At 33.4% G+C, this 18,325-nt stretch overlaps 1 protein-coding gene across 1 annotated transcript; it reads left to right on the forward strand.

The window, feature by feature from the left end:
* The first annotated feature begins 5,637 nt into the window (after positions 1-5,637).
* Positions 5,638-16,908, forward strand: LOC149475141 (cholesterol 7-desaturase nvd-like). The gene is made up of 8 exons (XM_089713732.1): positions 5,638-5,649; positions 5,962-6,151; positions 6,996-7,181; positions 8,822-8,991; positions 10,733-10,838; positions 11,950-12,074; positions 15,627-15,797; positions 16,375-16,908. The coding sequence occupies exons 1-8, from the start codon at positions 5,638-5,640 to the stop codon at positions 16,537-16,539; spliced, it is 1,125 nt and encodes a 374-aa protein (XP_089569858.1). The 3' UTR covers positions 16,540-16,908.
* The last annotated feature ends 1,417 nt before the right edge of the window (positions 16,909-18,325 follow it).

Below are 18,325 nucleotides of genomic sequence, written 5' to 3' on the forward strand. Positions count from 1 at the left end.
TTTTGGATTTTCCAAATTATTTTTATCTATCTCAACCATATCTCAACCAACAATAAAATACAAAAAAATACATAATTTTGTAACTTTGAACATGATTAGCACTATAAAATGCTTCGTATGTAACTAATGAGGTTTTTCTCGCATCCTTATTAGTTGTTGTGATGAGATGATAAAAACCTCTAAATAAATCCGCACGGTCAAATGTGAGTTGTTACATTGTTGTGGGTTCCGTATAATTTTAATGTCGTATAATATAACCAATCTTCTTCTATGTATATAAAAATGAAACCCGTTTTCCTTGGTTTACATAGTTATACGCGACATATACAATATAACATGTCACGCCGTAACATTGTAATCTAAAATTGCAAGCCTTCGAATAATTGGATCCGTAACCAAGTACTTACTAAAAGTTAACGCATTATTTTTCGTTACTGTGCGAATATCGCAATAATTGAAGTGAAACTTCTTTATCGGGGTTGGAAAAAAATTTAGTGTAAAATTTTTCCGTTACGCGCCATCTTTTTCTTATCCCTACCACGCGTGATTCGACGTATTTCTGCGTATAGTAAATTATTTTTTGAAAAATAAGGTCATAAAGAAGTTTCACTTCTTACGTGTGTACACTAGTACACGCACACATTATTTATGTATTATGCCAAGAATTTACCTCCCAAACTTCGGGCAGGTGCAGCCTACAGGTATGAGTCAACGTGGGCGGTTTCTGCTAATTTAAAAAAAAAAGCTGAACGTAACCTAACCCATCATACTGAAAGGACATTCCCTATTAATCGGCTTCATACCGATAGATTATAATTTAAATAAAAAATAATGCATTAAATTGTAAGCAGTAAGCAGCTAGCTGTCCCGGCAAACGTTGTACTGGCTTACTTAGGGATGTGAAAAATAGATATTTGCTGATTCTCAGACCTACCCGATAGAATAAAAAAAAAAGAACACAGAACACAGAAGGCTGATCACCTACTTGTCCCTTGTTGTGAAAATCGATCAGTGAAACAGAAAAATAAAAATAATAATATGTTGTTATTCACAATACTCCGAATTCGTATTCAAACAAACGATACATAAATTTTATTTATTAGCATGTATCATAAATTTAAAATTTATAAAAATAACTTTATAATATGTTTCACTAAGTAAAATTCACACACTTAGACAATAATAATTACATCATTCTAAAATCTAAACCTAAGACTCTAGAGTCTAGAGCATTAAACCAATGCTCTAAGTTCTAAACAGTTCTAAAATAGCATATGAAATAAATTTACTTAGTTATCTAGATATAATAAATGAAAAGAAATATAAAGGAACCCTAAAAGTATTAATCTGAAATTCTTATTAAGCGAAGCAATTGATATAAAACACAGTCGAATTTATCTTTTAGGAGTGGGGATTCATTTTACTATAGATGCTAAGTAAAGCAGTGTTGCTCTTGTTTTATCTATATTTAATAAATAATTTTTATTAAAACAAAATATTTAAATTAAAAAAGTGTCACTGGCCTTACAGTGAACAAAAAATTAAGAAAAAAAATTCGATGAAAAAAATTGACAGCACATTTTGAAAATGGATTCCCGAAATTTAGAACATAAAGTTTGGCGGGAAAAAGAATGTGTTGTTGAAAAATGGGATTCGAATGAAATGTTTTTTATACTTTTACAAGGATTGTGGTCTTTGACGTACACATTTGTAGGAGCTATTTATGTTTATTTTTATTTGATTGTTTTATCTGTGCTTTTGATGGTGATACTTTTTGGATTCTATCGCGGATATGTGAAGCCTTCAAACATAATACGGGTAAGTAAATCCTAAGTAAATCTATCTATTTATTATAATAATATATATATAAGTCTCCATTTTAATTAAGGTTTTACTTATATTAAGGTTTATAAAATATAAGTAGTGCTAAATTTAAAACTTATGTAAAAAAATGTAGGAGTCGTGCTTGTTAATTTTGAATAAAAAACGCCTTTAAAATTAACGTTAGATAAGTATTTACAATATTATTATTTATTATAAAAAAAACATTTCAACGTCTATTTAAACAGTAAACAGTTTTGTACCAATTTACATAATTTTGAAGAACTTCTTTCAGCAATTACTTCAAAAGATTTTTTCGCATTTTTAAAATTACAATAAAATTAAGTATGACTTGGTTTTGTAAACCATACTAGCTTTTCTAAATCTACATAGTCTTGTCATATTAAAACACTTTAATCTTATATTATAAAGGCGAAAGTTTGTATGGATGTATGGATGTATGGATGTTTGTTAGGTACTCTTTCACGTAAAAACTACTGAACCGATTACAATGAAATTTAGCACACATATAGAGGGTAACTTGGATTAACACATAGGATAGGTTTTATCCCGGAAATCCCACGAGAACGGGAACTATGCGGGTTTTCCTTTGAAAACGCGGGCGAAGCCGCGGGAGGAAATCTAGTAAGAAACTAAAACAAAGCTTAGTTATTTTAGCTTTCATTTTAGCTTTCATCTATACCTATCTACTTAATTTTATAAAGCTAAAGAGTTTGTTTGTTTGTTTGAACGCGCTAATCTCAGGAAATACTGGTCTGATTTGATAAATTCTTTTGGTGTTGTCGGTGTATTTGCGTGAAAGAGTAACAAACATACACATACATCCATCCTCACAAACTTTCGCATTTATAATATTAGTAGGCAAAATATAATACCTATTTGTGTTGAAATAGTTAGGAGGCTAAAATATTGCTTTTTACAGCGGTGAAAATTCTCATTATTTCAATTTTCATTGATTACGCGGACAAAGCCGCGGGTTTCAAGCTTGTAAAAGTATTTTAGATATTCTGATATTTCAATTTAACAGATAAGTAACAATTTAACAGTAAAAGTAAATAAACAATATACAGAAGATATCCAGAAAAAAGGTTGTGAAACTAACTGATCATATTATTTTAATATTTATTTAATAAATACCAAGCAGACATTGTTCTGCCCTATTGACCCTTTTTCGTGCTTTCTCTCCATAAGACCTTCCTTGTGCCTTTATAAAAACGTAATAAAATTGCGGACTAAGTCGAGCCGTTTTCAAGTTTTACGCTAAGCAACACATTTGGCGATTCATTTTATTATACAGGGTGTAATCGTAAAGTGTGCATAGGCGATTATTCCGTAACTATAAGAGATATCAAAAAACTTTAAACTGATATCAAAAGTACTTAACCTCATGAATAAAATGGTCATAATAAATTTTTAAAAATAAATCGAGAAATATCTAAAAAAATAACTTCAAACCCTCCCATACATTTAGTATGAGATATGAATATCCCATGTACATAAGAAAGATTTTAGCTTTTTCTTTCATTTTTTGGTTTTCTGCTTTAATAGCGTCGCAAATTTGAAGTTCATTTAAAAACTGTAAATAGAGTTCCTCACTGTATTGCACAATGAGGACGTCACTTCGAAAATCTGCTATGAATACAAAATGTATGGGAAATAAATTGTATGGGAGCGTTAAATGTAACATTTTTGGATACTTCTCGTTTTATTTTTTAAATTTATTATGGTCATTTTACTCATTAGGTTAAGTACTTTCGATATCAATTTAAAGTTTTTTGATATATGCAATAGTTACGGAATAATCGCTTGTGCACACTTAACGATTACACCCTGTATAGATAATTTATTTAAATATTAAATGAAAATAATAATTGAATTATTACAGAGAAAGCGTTTTTTTACAACTTATTAAAACTGTACATAGTTAGGCCTTTTTATTAATTTGCATAAGTTTATCTAAATTAATATAAATAATTACCTATTGTATTTGAAATAATAATTTGGTAGTACATCACCGTTATTTTAAATTTGAATAAATTCGTTCCACTCTCTGCGTTAATACCTTCACGTGACGCCTAATTATTTTTTATTTAATATTATTATGAATAATATACATTTCTTAATATACATACATGCGCAGGCAATTAATAGGCCCTCTACACAATGGGCAGTGTTGGCCCAACAAACGATCGTCGATGTTTGCCGTCATTAAGGCGATTATGGATAAACATATACAATGAAGGCCGATAAGACATTTAGGCTCTATCGTGATTGCATTTACTCGCCCAACGCTGCCCACTGTGAAGCATATATTCACATTAACATACTTAGTGTACATACGATTAATATAATTACAAAGTGCTTGTCAACATTCTTTTATAAATCACTAGTTTTCCGCTCTCGACTTCGTCAAAGAAACCCGCATAGTTCCTGTTCCCGTGAAACTTCTGGGAAAAACCTATCCTATATCCTTTCTCAGTTTAAAGCTGTCTCTGTAGCAAATTTCATGCAAATCAAGGAGACAGAGTTACTTTCGCATTTATAATATTAGTTAGGATAAAAAAAAGCCCCTAGGCATTCATTGGAATACGATAATTTGTAACGATGCATTTAGACTTTAGATCAAACGAGCGAATGCTCATTATAACCCCACTATGTCACATTATTTTAGTGTAAACAGGCGTAGAGCATCCTTTCGTTGTTCTTAGTGCGTTCGAAAAGATTCTATGCAATGTTCTAATACTGAACAACACTGAATGCGAGGTTTCGTTTACACTAAAAGATGACGAAAGAATGCTCTTTCTCTTGATCCAGCTCTATGTTCGTTTGGTCTAAAGATTCGATTAAAAATGTAAGTTCATCTATGTAACTTGTAAGTTGTCTTGTTGCTATAGCAACCATTGACTGCGTTGACTGTGTCTGTAGACGTGTGACATGCCCATGAAAATGCTTTGATTTTGTATTTGCCTGTATTCACTTAAAATATCCTATCCTACCCTACTTATCCTACTAATAATATAAATGTGAAAGATGTATGTGTGTGTATGTATGTTTGTTACTCTTTCACGCAAATACTACAGAACGGATTACAATGAAATTAAGCGCACATATAGAGGACTTGGAGGATATAGGATAATATGTTTTATCTCGGAAATCCCACGGGAACGGGAACTATGCGGGTTTTTCTTTGGAGACGCGGGCGAAGCCGCGGGCGGAAAGCTAGTAGTATTTATATCCGGAGATTATCAATATAACACTATTAACATATTGTTTATAATTTTTATATAAATGATAAATGCTACTAATTTTCATCTAGTTGCAAATTATTTCTAACCTTGAATGTACTTCGTCTAGACAATTCAATAATTGACATTATATTATGTCATATTGTTTCGCAAAAACATTGATAATTTTCTATGAAAATTTTAGCACAATCCTAAAAGGAGTGTAATATTTATTTGTCGTTTATGTAATAATTATATTACTTCTAATTAACGTCAATATAAAACAAATACAACACAAAATAATATTTACACGCATAACTTATATTACGAGTAGATTTTTTAGGAAAAAATATCTGCTCTTTTTCAGATAGGTATTTTATGCATTACAGATTCTATAGCTTCTTTTCTCCCTTATCAAAATAATTTTATGAGTTTATCGCATTATCCCATCCTTTTTTTTATAGTGGGGAAATCTTCCAAAGATACCCACGGCCCCCGGGGAAGGAGCCGTGGGTTATGTCGGATTCTTACCGACTAAAACCCCACTGTGTCCCGTCGAGCCGCTTTAATGATGGGGCCGCGGGTATTGGTTAGAATTCCTCCGCGACACATTATCCCATCCTAATAGATAGATAATATTATAAATGCGAAAGTTTGTGAGGATGTGTGTGTTTGTTACTCTTTCACGCAAATACTATAGAACCGATAACAATGAAATTTAGCACATATATAGAGGGTAACTTGGATTAACACAAATAATAGGTTTCATCCTGGAAATCCCACAGGAACGGGAACTATGCGGGTTTTTCTTTGAAAACGCGGGCGAAGCCGTTGGAAGGTAGTACATTATAAATTATAATTAAACTTAATAATTCGAAATACAATTTCCTTACAGGAATATACTTCCCTCGGTTTCGACCACATCCCTCACACAAAGGGAATCGACAGGACTTTACACATAAAAAGGTCCCAAAGGAATCGTGCCGTGGGGGAAAAGATCCCCCCTCCTTATCCGAATGGATGGTATGAATTAGTTGAAAGTCGGGATCTGAAGATAGGGGGAGTCGCTTCGATTGATGCATTGGGTAAGTTTTAAATAAGCTTTAAAAAATAGAATTTAAAACCTAATTTATAATTTTGTGAATTTGAATTTACGAAATAGGTTCATCCGTTTTCGAGTTATGCGCTTACCAACACATACCTATTGCGATTCAATTTTATATTATACTAGCTGTGCTCCGCGGTTTTACCCGCAGTGCTCTGCTCCTGTTGGTCTTAGCAAGATTACATACAGCCTTCCTCGATGAATAGGTTATCTAACAGTTAAATAATTTTTCAAATCGGACCAGTAGTTCCTGAGATTCACGCGTTCAAACAAAAAATTCTTTAGCTTTATAATATTAGTATAGATTAGGTTTTAGACAAAGCGGGCGGAAAGCTTTAACCCAACCATTTCAAGCCATGTGCCACTAAAATTTTCAAAACACAAAAAGGCGTGTTAAATTGGTCATGTAATTCGTACTAAATGTACTCTAAATAATGTTTTTTACTTACACGTGTTTGAAGCAATATTTTCACGGACGATACTAAAAATTAATGTTGCGTAAATTTACGTGTGACGTGTTTTTCAAATTATAAAATTCAAATTCATTTATTTTCGAGTAAGCATGGTAAAATATAATTCAGTTTTACACCATGTTTAGCTAAAACATGTCCTACTAATATCATAAATGCGAAAGTTTGTGAGGATGTATGTATGTACGTATATTTGTTACTCTTTCACGCAAATACTACTGAACCGATTGCAATGAAAATTCCTAAGATTAGCGCGTTCAAACAAACAAACAAACTCTTCAGCTTTATAATATTAGTATAGATTAATATTATATTTGTAATAACGCTTGTAATACTTTCATTTTTATATTTTAGGGCAAAACTTCTGTATCTATCGTGGAGAGGATGGTGTTGCAAGGGTAGTAGACGCATATTGCCCCCATTTAGGGGCAAGTTTCGGGTCCGGTGGGGCAGTCAGGGGCAATTGTATAGAATGCCCCTTTCACTTGTGGAGGTTCGGGGAAAATGGAGAATGCACTTATATACCTGATACAAAGACTAGTAAGTATATTTAATTGATTATTTTAAAGGTAAATTTAAACATAACATATTTTTTTGTTGAGTTTTAAAGCGTCTGGTAAAAGTTATGATCCACAGAAAGTGTCTGGTAAATATGTGTACTGTATAGGTATACATAATGTTCAATATTATTTTAACTATACTAATCTCTTAATTTACAAGAAACTGCTATAAGAGTTTGATTAAATAACAATTTAAATTTTTACCAACTAAGGGCCGATTTTTCAATGCTTGGATAAAACTTATTCATCGAATAATGTATAAAAACTACCATTTTAAAAACGTATTCTAATTGCCCGTATTTGACAGTTTACGTGACATTTTAATTTTATCGTGTAGATAGTAATACCACACCCTGGACACTCCATACAAAATGATCGTTTTGACAGTCACACTGTAGAGACTGCAAATGTGTGTGTTAACGCTTTATGGTTGGCACATTTGTGACTAGCGTAAAAAAAAATTCGCGTTTTTCTGATGAAATACATCCGTAAACAGCACAATATCTAACCATTTTCTACGAAAAACGATAATCACAAATCCAAAATAATAAAATCACTTTAAGTCAATTTGATTAATGTTGTCAATCTTCGTTGCGTATCGTCCTTGCAGAAAAATATGGCCCATTTTATGTCTGATCGCGCGGGGGTGAGGTAAGTTTAATTTTGGCGGGAGGCGGAGAGTGTCCGTTCTGTAGCGTTTAGCTACTATTATGTATTCTGTGGTAATACTTTATTGGACGGATAAGTTTTATCCAAGCATTGAAAAATCGGCCCTTAGTTTATTACATACGGCATTCAATGTAGTCCCACCGGAGCTTTTCTCAAATGACAATTATTTTATAAAGATATTATTACGATTCTAAAACGTATCAATTACTTATCAAGTAATAAAACGTGAATCGTAACTCATGACTTTACCATTTATTTGTGTTATAACTATTCAAAAACTTCCATAATTATAGTCTAGTTACTCCATTATCTTATATATAAAAATGAATCGCAAAATGTGTTGGTAAGCGCATAAATCGAGAACGGCTGAACCGATTTCGATAATTCTTTTTTTATTATATTCCTTGAAGTACGAGGATGGTTCTTATGTAGAGAAAACGTAAACATGTACCTCGGGCGAAGCCGGGGCGGACCGCTAGTTATAAATAAATAAATATTTCAGGACAATTTTCACACACGGCACGATCTGATCCCATACTAAGCTTTCGCTTGTGTTATGGAAACCAGATAGCTGATAAACATACATATATAATTTTAAATAAATACTTATATAAATAATCAACACCCAGACACAGAGCAAACATCTATGTTCATCACACAAATATTTGCCCCGGGTGGGAATCGAACCCACGACCTCTGGCTTGGATCACTACCAACCAAGCCAACCGGTCAGTCAAGTCAAGTTTTATTGAAGTGAAACTTCTTTATCGGGGTTGGACAAAAATTTAGTGTAACATTTTTGCGTTACGCCGTACGCGTGACATTTTTGCGTTACGCCGTACGCGTGCAATTTTTGCGTTACGCCATACTCGTGACATTTTTAAGGTCATAAAGAAGTTTCACTTCTTACGTGTACTAGTACACGCACACATTTTTTTATTATTATTTCAGTACCAAAAGTGACACTAAAAACCTGGCATTCAACGGAATTAGATGGTGCCGTTTGGGTCTGGTATGATGTTGAGGGTCGACCCCCACAGTGGACCGTCCCTGAAGTAGATAAGATTAAATCTTGGGGGTTAAGGGGTAGGAATGAGTTTATTGTTGGCACACATATACGGGTAAGTTCAAACTCAAACATTTATTGAAGTGAAAACTTCTTTAGCGGCGTTGAGCACTTTTTCTGTAATGGGTATAAAATCTTAAACTCGCGTCAGGACACGTGACCTGATCGAAAAAGCGTAAGACGGATACCATTCCAAAATATCAAACATGCTCAACGTTAATAATCAAGTTTTCACTTCTGCCGGCACTCCCCCAGTGCAACCCGTCTTTTTTTATTCAATTTGACTTCTTATAAAAGCACTTTTGAATCGTCATAACATTTTTAACATTTACCAAGGATTCCGGTTAGATACACCGGCTCTAGAAATTTAAAAAGGTAATGGATTTTAAACACGAATTAGGGCGTTTGTCCACTACAAGGAATTTTACGGTCCGGCATTCCGATTTTTTACGGTCCGGTATGGCACGCAATTAATCTAAATACTAGCTTGTGCACTATACGTAATTTTACTGTCCGACATTTTACTTTTCCCTATTCCGGATGGTTTTTTGAGTTTACGAGTCGCTATAGGTATAATTGTTTTCGAGTGCCCACTTGCTTGGATTTTACTCTTTTTATTGCATATGCCAATTGAAAACAAGCTCTTGTTTTACTTTCTTTTAGCTGGCAATGAGATTTGAGAAGTTGGTATGGTTATTTTATATACATTGACCAAGCATTGACCTATAATTATTATCTAAGTAAGTGTTGGTAAGTTAAAGTTCAAGTGGGAATAGCTTTAGCTCCTCGTCACCGATTAAAATAAATAAGTGAAACACGCATTTTAAATCTCTTACGGAACTTTACTTTTTATTATAACGAAGTAATATAATATTTCACCTTCTATATTTTTACTCGTTTCTTGTAAAATGCAAAAACAATCATTTATGATAGCATTATACCGCCATACTTCCTTGAACTGTACCGCACTGATCCGAGTAAAGACGGACAGGTGCACAAGCAATTCATCGGTTTTTTCATGCCACACCGGACCGTAAAAAATCGGAATGCCGGACAGTAAAATTCCTTGTAGTGCACAAGCGCCCTTAGGGTAATTTTCCACCAATAGTATCGCTTCATATTTCAAACTAAATGAAGCTATATGATTGGTTCTTTACAAACATATTCCTACACATCCTCGCACATTATTGGTGAAAAGCCTTATACGGATGTAAAATGTTTAGCGTCGAGATAAAATAATAATAAATGTTTATTGTAATAACTAGTATAATTAATATATTAATCAAGTTTAAAATCCGTTAAATGTCTTATATTTTATAATTAATGTGTAATCGTCAAAAAATAATAAAATCTTCTGTTTAGCCCTTGTAAACAGAACATTAATTAAAGTGGACAAAAGATGACAATATTAAATACAAGCTGCGCACCGCGGTTTTACCCGCAGTGCTCAGCTCCTATCGGTCTTAGCGTAATTAATAATTATATATAGCCTATAGCCTTCCTCAATAAATGGTCTATCTAACACAGAAAGAATTTTTCAAATCGGACCAGCAGTTCCCGAGATTAGCGCGTTCAAATAAACAAACTCGTCAGCTTTATAATATTAGCACAGTATTACAATATTATTTCCTAATATTAGTATAGATTTGTTAGAACATCGTAGTTGGGCTATTTGGCTATTTTATCAATTGTAAATACTTTTGTAAATTTATTGTCAATTTCATGTGCCACATACAAACTGAAATAGCACTCATATTTTTTCTGTTTAAGTTATAATATTTTGATAATATTTACAGGATATCCCAGAAAACGCAGCAGACGCGTCTCACCTTCATACAGTGCATGGTTTGAATGCATTGACCAACTTGGGCAAAGAGTTCCCGTTTCTTAATGATATTATAGGTAAGTGTTATTATGTAAATTATTTAATACTAGCTTTCCGCCCGCGGCTTCGCCCGCGTTTTCAAATAAAAACCCGCATAGTTCCCGTTCCCGTGGGATTTCCAGGATAAAACCTATCCTATGTGTTAATCTAAGTTACCATCTATATGTGTGCTAAATTTCATTGTAATCGGTTCAGTAGTTTTTTCGTGAAAGAGTAACAAACATCCATACATCCATTTCACCTTTATATTAGTACATAGTAGGACGAATATCTTAAATCCATACTTAATATTATAAATGCGAAAGTAACTCTGTCTGTCTGTAACTCAATCACTCCTGAACTACTGAACCAATTTGCATGAAATTTGGTATAGAGATATTTTGATACCCGAGAAAGGACATAGGCTACTTTTTAACCCGGGACACGGGAATCCCACGGGAACGGGAACTATGCGGGTTTTTCTTTGACTGCGCGGGCGAAGCCGCGGGCGGAAAGCTTATATGTAGTTGAGTTATAAATTACGTACTTATATTTGAAGTTGCAGAAAAACAATTCATAGAGCTACAAATGAGATTGCTTAAGATCCGGTCATTTAAAAAAAATATTAGTTAAGAGGAAAATGTGAACAATTTTTTATTGAAGTGAAACTTCTTTTCGGGGTTGGAAAAAAATTTAGTGTAACATTTTTTCGTTACGCGTGACATTTTTCCGTTACGCGCCATCTTTTTCTTATCCCTATTACGTGTGATTCGACGTATTTCTGTAAAGTTGCATATAGTAATTTTTTTTTAAATAAGGTCATAAAGAAGTTTCACTTCTTACGTGTGTACACTAGTACACACACACCTTTTTTAATTTTTAAGAATTCTAGTCACAATATTGTGCGATTTAAAATCCATTAAAATTAAAAAAAGCATTTTTTTAAGTACCTATTTTAAGTTTTTGAAGTGAAACTTCGTTATCGGGGTTGGACAAAAATTTAGTGTAACATTTTTGCGTTACGCCGTACGCGTGACATTTTTGCGTTACGCTGTACGCGTGACATTTTTAAGGTCATAAAGAAGTTTCACTTCTTACGTGTGTACTCTAGTACACGCATACATTTTTTTTCTATATTTCTTTCTCCAGGCTTCCACTATTGGACGACAAGTTGGACAAAAACAGACGACTGGCACATCGCGAAACTGACTATAGACCAAAAGTTTCTTCTTATGAAAATGAATTTATTCCCTTTGTCTGGTATTGTGGAACAGGTAGGTTAATCCTACTAATATTTATTTATTTAAACAATTTACAACACAAGCCTTAATTGAGCTTACTGTGGGACTAGGTCGATTTGTGTAATAATGTCCTATAATATGTATTTATTTATTTATTTAATTAGATGACAGAGATCCATTAATGGTACGTGACTTAAAAGCTAATATTATAATTTTTATAAATGCGAAAATTTGAGGATGGATGTTGGTTACTCTTTCACGAAAAACTACTGAACCGATTACAATGAAATTTGGTATGTAAGTAGCTGAAGACCCAGAATCAGACAGAATACTTATTATCCCGGAAATATTAGAGAAACGGGAACTATGCGGGTTTTTCTTTGTAAACGAAATGTATAGTATTAGTTGTGTTGAACTAGATAATCAAAATTATGTTAGTAACTATAGCTTTCCACCCGCGGCTTCACCTGCGTTTTCACAGAAAAACCCGCTTAGTGGGAACTATACGGGTTTTTCTATGAAAACGGGAACGGGAGTTCCCGTGGGATCTCCGGGATAAAACCTATCCTATGTGTCATTCCAAGTTACCCTCTATATGTGTGCTAAATTTCATTGTAATCGGTTCAGTAGTATTTGCGTGAAAGAGTAACAAACACACAACACACTCGCACATCCTCACAAACTTTCGCATTTATGATATTAGTAGGATTTATATTATACTAGCTTTCTGCCCACGGCTTCGCCCGCATTATCAAAAACCTTATCTATACTAATTTTATAAAGAGGAAATGTTTGTATGTATGTATGGTTTTCACGCATAAACTACTGGACCGATTTTGATGAACTTTGGCACAGATAATCTTTAGACCCTGAGAAAGAACATAGGCTACCTTTTATTGCGAAATATGTACCACGGGCGAAGCCGGGGCGGACCGCTAGTAAATTATACAGGGTGTCCCGTAAGTAGTGGACCAACGGGTTATGGGGAGTAGAGGGACTTATTATCTAACAAAAATACTAAAATTTATTGTCCTAAACCATAAAGTTTTTGATTTATGCTTTATTTAAAAAATTTGATAAAAATATCATCCACGTAAGCTTAATATGAACTTTTACCATTTCTGTTTTTATTTTATTCTTATTTTTTTTGTTCAAGGTTGTTAAGAATACATAAGTCTTCCTAATTAAAATGATACTCAAGCATAATTAACAACAACAACAAAATTAGACCAAAAAATAGGTAAAATTTTACGTTTTAAAAATTTACGGACTGAAGTTTGAACAAAGCTGGTGTAAAAAAAATGTATGGTGACCCTGTGAAACTTTATTTTAAAAACTTCTACATCTCATACAAATTACAAAAAGGTATAATTGTTTGGTATAAAGTATTTAAAAAAATGTTAAATTGGCGTACAACATTCAAATTAGAAATTATCAGGTAGTCAACTCATTAAGTTATTCCGAGAATTATTGCCTTTATGGGCGCGCGCTGGAATTCTTTTGTATTGTTTCTGGCCAATCATAGACGATACTTGAACCCACTATTATTTTCTTTGACTTTCAACTATTTCAGTGACTTGCTTATAGCTCGGAACTACACGCGTATTTAACTTGATCCCGTCATTACGATATTATTCTTTGTTGAAGTACGCTTGAATTGGACACTGATTTTGCTTGTGATTTGGATATTGTTCGAATTTAGTTTTTTGAAGGAAATTGCCTAATACATACACTCCACGTGAATATGCAGAAATGTTAAAAAAATTATTGAGTTAAAAAAAATTTGATCCAAGCATCAAGCATCTCTCGGCAAAAATTAATTCGTCGTTGATAATCACCTGGTTGCTTGCATGCACCTTGCTCACTCGTACATGATACGGGTGCAAATCACTTCTCTTCAATATGCGATGCACTGTACTTCTTGGTACACCAGTGCGTCTAGCAATACGGCGAGTACTAGTTGAAGGATCTTCTTCTACTTCTGTCAATATTAGACGATCATCGACTGATCTAGGTCTTCCTATTCGATTTCCAATTCCAGGAATACGACCTTCATGGTATGCGTTATTTACTCTGAGAAAGAATCGGTTATCAGGATAGCAATCCCGATTGGGATAACGCTCACGATAAACACGTGCTGCTTGTCGAGCATTTCCATCACTGAGTCCATAAATAAAAAACATTTTTCTGCATATTCACGTGGAGTGTATGTAATAGGAATTTTCCTTCAAAAAACCAAAGCCGAACAACATCCAAATCACAAGCAAAATCAGTGTCCAATTCAAGCGTACTTCAACAAAGAATAATATCGTAATGACGGATTCAAGCTAAACACGCGTGTAGTTCCGAGCTATAAGCAAGTCACTGAAATAGTTGAAAGTCAAAGAAAATAATAGTGGGTTCAAGTATCGTCTATGATTGGCCAGAAACAATACAAAAGAATTCCAGCGCGCGCCCATAAAGGCAATAATTCTCGGAATAACTTTACCTGATAATTTCTAATTTGAATGTTGTACGCCAATTTAACATCTTTTTAAATACTTTATACCAAACAATTATACCTTTTTGTAATTTGTATGAGATGTAGAAGTTTTTAAAATAAAGTTTCACAGGGTCACCATACATTTTTTTTACACCAGCTTTGTTCAAACTTCAGTCCGTAAATTTTTAAAACGTAAAATTTTACCTATTTTTTGGTCTAATTTTGTTGTTGTTGTTAATTATGCATGAGTATCATTTTAATTAGGAAGACTTATGTATTCTTAACAACCTTGAACAAAAAAATAAGAATAAAATAAAAACAGAAATGGTAAAAGTTCATATTAAGCTTACGTGGATGATATTTTTATCAAATTTTTTAAATAAAGCATAAATCAAAAACTTTATGGTTTAGGACAATAAATTTTAGTATTTTTGTTAGATAATAAGTCCCTCTACTCCCCATAACCCGTTGGTCCACTACTTACGGGACACCCTGTATAATAAAATATCACTCTATCTATTATACTCTGTCCATTATATTATTTGCTTTTTGACAGCTCCACGCCTATGAAGGATTGTATTGTCTATGTTAAAATGTCATACAAATAATTATTGTACTTCATGGACCGGCCCCGCCCACTTAGTGATGTCTACACAGAATTATTCAATGATGGGTCGATAGATTATAATAATCGATAGAAATACTCTTTAAAATATATCCGATACAGAAAAACTCTTCTAATAAGTTATATCATTTAAACATAAAGACAACCAAATTGTAAGATAGAAACCAATAAATAATAAAATATTAGTTTAGTTTAGTTTTAACATAAAATTCAAAGATATGTGGTCTTATTATCACATATCTTTTTAGTACATTTACGTTGTAATTATTATTTACGTACCTAATTCGATTTTTGATAATATTTTGAATTTATAATTGATGAAATTGTATCACAATCGATAATCTTTTAGACATCACTTCTGGTATCACCCGTCGAGCTGTCAAAAAGCAATTCTTATAGTGGACAGACTATAAAAAACCCCCATCAAAATCATTGCTTTTTGGGTGAAATAGAAATATTACTAAAATCATGATTTCAGATCGGTCCAGCCCACGTCCGATTATCTTTCGATACATTATTCGGTCCATTTTTCATAGTACAATCTATAACTCCTTTGGGACCAATGTTACAAAAAATAATACATAGGGTTTATTCGCCAACTTGGAACGCTGTTCTGATCAGCCCTATGGCGTTGATTGAGGCTAAACAGGTAAGATATTTAAGTGAATAAATAGTTTTTTCTTTCAATTATATAAAAAAAATGTTTGCATGTACCAGTGTACACACGTAAGAAGTGAAACTTCTTTATTTTTCAAAAAAATATTTACTATATGCAACTTTACAGAAATACGTCGAATCACGCGTGGTAGGGATAAGAAAAAGATGGCGCGAACGGAAAAATGTCACGCACGAAAAAATGTTACACTTAATTTTTTTTCCAACCCCGATAAAGAAGTTTCCCTTCAAAAAAGTCTTTCTTGTCTGGTATTTTTGATTTGGAGGCATAGACTTTTGTAATTTTTAATATCTTTAAAAATTCTGGTTTATTTTTTAATTTATCGCAACTTACCTTCAAATCTATCACATACATTCAGCTATTTTTCAATTTTTGTCTCGTACTTGATATTATATACATTATAAGGTGAAGTACGTGGGTTCGAATCCCGCCTCTGGATTTTTTCTGACCTTTAAATATAATAGTAATTATATTTTTTGTTGGCAGTATAATAAAGAATTCAAATAAATAAATAAATTTGTCATTTATAAGAATACCTTTACCTATACAGTTCGATCGTGACGTTAAAATCTGGAACAACAAGAAGCACATTCATTCCCCACCTTACGTACGGGCGGACAAGGCAATTCGTGGCTTTCGCGATTGGTATTCGCAGTTCTATAGCGAACATAGTGTTACTATGCGAGATGCTTTAACGCCAAAATACGATTGGTGATTTACATACACATACATACACACATTTAACCAAACATGAACATAAACACATAAAGCATTCACACATATACATATAAACACACAGACAGACGTATGTATACACGCAGTTGTATACAGGGTGTCCCAAAAAGTAGTGATGAACGGAAGCTGGGAGGTAGAGGACCTAGAGGGCTATCCGAATGACCCCCATGTATGTTATGCGACTTTTCGTATTTTCGGAGTTATGACGTTTTTTTTCAATCTTTCACCTATCGCCTATCGCCGAGTACGATGATATTTTCACTCATGGTGACGTCAATTGTTGCACTAGATGCTTGATTTTTTTTTTTTGCTAAGCTGAAAGATAGGCCAATTCAGTATGGTAACATTTACTATCGTTAGATCTTCGAATGGAACAAAAAAAAGAATTTAATCTGTGCCAGTCGCGAGCGACAGGCACAGATTTTCACACAGAGATTTTCACACAGAGATTTTCACACAGAGATTTTCACACAGCGATTTTCACACAGAGCTTTTCTCACAGAGATTTTCACACAGAGATTTTCACACAGAGATTTTCACACAGAGATTTTCACACAGAGATTTTCACACAGAGATTTTCACACAGAGATTTTCACACAGAGATTTTCATTAGATAGTAAATGTTACCATACTGAATTGGCCTATCTTTCAGCTTAGCAAACAAAAAAAAATCAAGCATCTAGCGCAACAATTGACGTCACCATGAGTGAAAATATCATCGTACTCGGCGATAGGTGAAAAATTGAAAAAAAAACGTCATAACTCCGAAAATACGAAAAGTCGCATAACATACATGGGGTGATTCGGATAGCCCTCTAGGTCCTCTACCTCCCAGCTTCCGTTCATCACTACTTTTTGGGACACCCTGTATAATGTTACTATGCGTGATGCATTAGCATTTAGCACCTAAAATACTGTGATTTTCTTCAACTAAATACGGTGATTTTCAAACATAGGTACACATAAACAGCATAGACATATATATGTAGTTACACACACAAAACATGCACACACATTCCAGCACACACATATATACAGTGTGAAAATTTTCGGTTGTCCATGGAGGGAAAGTAAAATTTGTTATTATGGTCGAAGCAAGTGAATTTTCGAAAATCTTTGAATTTGAATATTTCTTTTTAAAAATAAAGGAATGTTTCCTTTCAGCACAATTTGATATCTGCAGTATTTCAAGTAGGTCCATCCTCCAGGGCCCATCGAATATTTCCACACACTTACAAACATTCACACACACACACACACACACACATATACATTTATCCTATTATTTATATTTAAGTTTTCTTAAAGGTTTTAAGGTTAATTTTGCTCACAGAAAAAACACAATGTTTAATATTATTGAAATATTCTTATTATTTTAATGTTTGCGGCCATAATATTGTTAGCTTTTTAATTTTTATGTAGCGTTATATTATAGCAGTTATATTTTAGGTACCATGACGTCTTAAAGCAGTATTATTTCCATCATGGGAAAGAGATGGCGCAAGACAACTCATATGACTGACCACTCATATGGCTTGGTTGGTAGTGGCCCTGCCTTCCAAGCCAGAGGTCGTGGGTTCGATTCCCACCCGGGGCAAATATTTATGTGATGAACATAGATGTTTGCTCTGTGTCTGGGTGTTAATTATCTATATGAGTATTTAAAATTATATATGTATGTTTATCAGCCATCTGGTTTCCATAACACAAGCGAAAGCTTAGTATGGGATCAGATCGTGCCCTATATAATATGTATAATATGTTTA

This window comes from Colias philodice, chromosome 31 (assembly GCF_061535455.1).
Source record: "Colias philodice isolate Cphi_HAF_F1 chromosome 31, ilColPhil1 Martin Lab GWU primary, whole genome shotgun sequence".
Lineage (NCBI taxonomy): Eukaryota > Metazoa > Arthropoda > Insecta > Lepidoptera > Pieridae > Colias > Colias philodice.